Source organism: Grammomys surdaster, unplaced genomic scaffold, assembly GCF_004785775.1.
Source record: "Grammomys surdaster isolate TR1022 unplaced genomic scaffold, NIH_TR_1.0 132, whole genome shotgun sequence".
Lineage (NCBI taxonomy): Eukaryota > Metazoa > Chordata > Mammalia > Rodentia > Muridae > Grammomys > Grammomys surdaster.
Window position 1 is genome coordinate 1,862,415 of NW_021604590.1, and position 2,215 is coordinate 1,864,629.

General features: G+C 33.3%; 1 protein-coding gene across 1 annotated transcript in view; it reads left to right on the forward strand.

The window, feature by feature from the left end:
• Smchd1 (structural maintenance of chromosomes flexible hinge domain containing 1) overlaps positions 1-2,215 on the forward strand; it is a 112,769-nt gene that overhangs the window by 92,132 nt on the left and 18,422 nt on the right. Inside the window, exons 38-39 of the mRNA XM_028762219.1 lie at positions 1,774-1,900; positions 2,030-2,149. Of these exons, the coding sequence (XP_028618052.1) occupies positions 1,774-1,900; positions 2,030-2,149 (247 nt within the window). The remainder of the gene's footprint in view (positions 1-1,773; positions 1,901-2,029; positions 2,150-2,215) is intronic.

Genomic DNA, 2,215 nt, shown 5'->3' on the forward strand with positions numbered 1-2,215 from the left:
CTTGGTGGCTGGGTGGGTGCTAGGAGTTGAACATTGAGTCTTTATTTGTGTCTTGGTGGCTGGGTGGGTGCTAGGAGTTGAACATCGAGTCTTTATTCTTTACTGCTGAGCCATCATTTTCAAGAGTGTAAATGAAACACCAACCAGAATCCAGCTAGTATTTGTATGTAATAATGTTCTACCTAGGCTTTGTTCTACATCATAGTCCCACATTGTCGCGTATCAGGTTCATAGGTTGTATCATTTTATAGTCTATTATTTGCCTCCATGACCTGAAACCTTCTAAAAACAGTCTCATATTCATTCCTCTATGCTAAGTTCCTATTCATAGAGTATATTTAACTGTTTTATATTCAGCTCTGTGATGAGCATGTAATAAACAGAATTAAAAGAAGTAACTGTGTTGATGGTTTTTGGAAATCTAGTATAAAAATAAATGAATAAAGAAAATTAATTCTTTGAATTAGAAAGAATAAATGGCCATTAAAAACAAAAGGCATGAATTTGGTAATGCTTAAAGAGCAGCTAGTTAAAGCAATAATTACTCGTGTAAAACGCTGATCCTCTCCAGGGGACTTGATAGTTTTATACGTTGCTGATGAATAGGTAAACTGATATAGCCTCTTCTCGCTTTTCTAAGGGACACTTGATATCTTCTAGTAAAATAAGCTTTTGATTAGCCATATTTCTTATTATCCTAGAAAACAAATTTGCAAGGAAACAATTAGAGATATATTTGTTTCCTATTTCTTAAGTAATTGTTAAAATTTCACGCTGTTTGGCACTCAAAGGTATCACTATAGTGTGGTTTATCAGTATTTATAAACATTTTAAACTGGTAACATTTCATGAATTATCATTAACAAATCAAATGTAAGCAAACAAGTTAAAATATGTTACTTTTTTAATAGAAATGTCTTACATGTACTTGCATTCCTTATATACATTGCTGATAGCTTTCAAAATCTGAGTAGAGCAGAAAGTTGGCTTATTCATGACTTGTGTTCTTTAGTTTTTAAGAAAAAGAATTGTAAATGTTTATAGTTTTATGTTTTATGATCTATTATGTTCTATTAGTTTAGGATTTTTTGTTTTTGTTTTTTTCTTTTTTTATTGTATTGTATTCTTGAGAGCAAAGAACCTAAGGTCTTTTTGTATAGAATTGAAAATACATTTGAATTAAAATATCTATAATTGTATCTGTTGCTAATTATTTGTTTTGATCTTGAGCTCAGGTATATTTTTGTGAAATGAAGAAAAAATAAAAGTTTTAAAAACAAGTCTTTAATATTTTCAGGGGCCTCTTGTTCTGTCACCTGGGACTGGTCTCCCATGGTGACAGCTGTAACTTAAACCCAGCTTTGTGCTCTGAGTATTTCTTTGTGAATGGTTGTTATAACTTTACTCCATTAGCTAGTTTTACCCTGCTTCAACATAAATGTTTGAATCAAAATAATTTTGCAGGTTGAGATAGAAATGGCCATCGATAAAGATAGGGTGATGGGAAATACAACTTTTCCTTATCATTTTCCATTATAAGTAGTTTTTGGTAAGTTGTATTCATTACATCATTTGAGTCTCCAACTGATATTAAAGGTAAAACGTTTTGTCTTGCATGGTTGTGTTGATGGCTTAGTAAATCTGAAGAGTCAGCCATTGCTTCTCAGGGTCAGTTTTTACTGCTTGTTTGGTAGCCGTATGACAACAGATGTAACATTGAAATGTCTCTTTTTTTTAAATCTTATTTTTCTCATTCCTTTTTTACTTACACAGACTCTAGTGCTGGCAGAAAATTGTCCTGGAAGGGACAGTACTGAATATTTTATTATCTTTGAGCCTCGGCTGTCAACTTTATCAAGAACATTGGAATCCTATAGCCTGCCGTTTATGTTTTACAATGGTAAGCCGTTAGGAGAATAGATTATTATACTCTGTTGTTAGTGCCGCTGTAGATAACCTTGCTGTGCTTTTCATATGCATCATATTACGGCGTATAAGTTGTCTTCATTATATGGAAATGTTTTCTTAGATGTTAAAAAGCAGCAACAAATGGCAGCACTTACGAAGGAAAAGGACCAGTTATCTAAGTCCATCATTATGTACAGAAGTCTCTTTGATGCCAACAAGCAGCTTCTGGATGAAATGAAATGTAAGTCACCTCTACTCGAAGGTAATGCAGCGGCAGGCAGGCTGTGAGGAGCTGTGAGGTAATGCA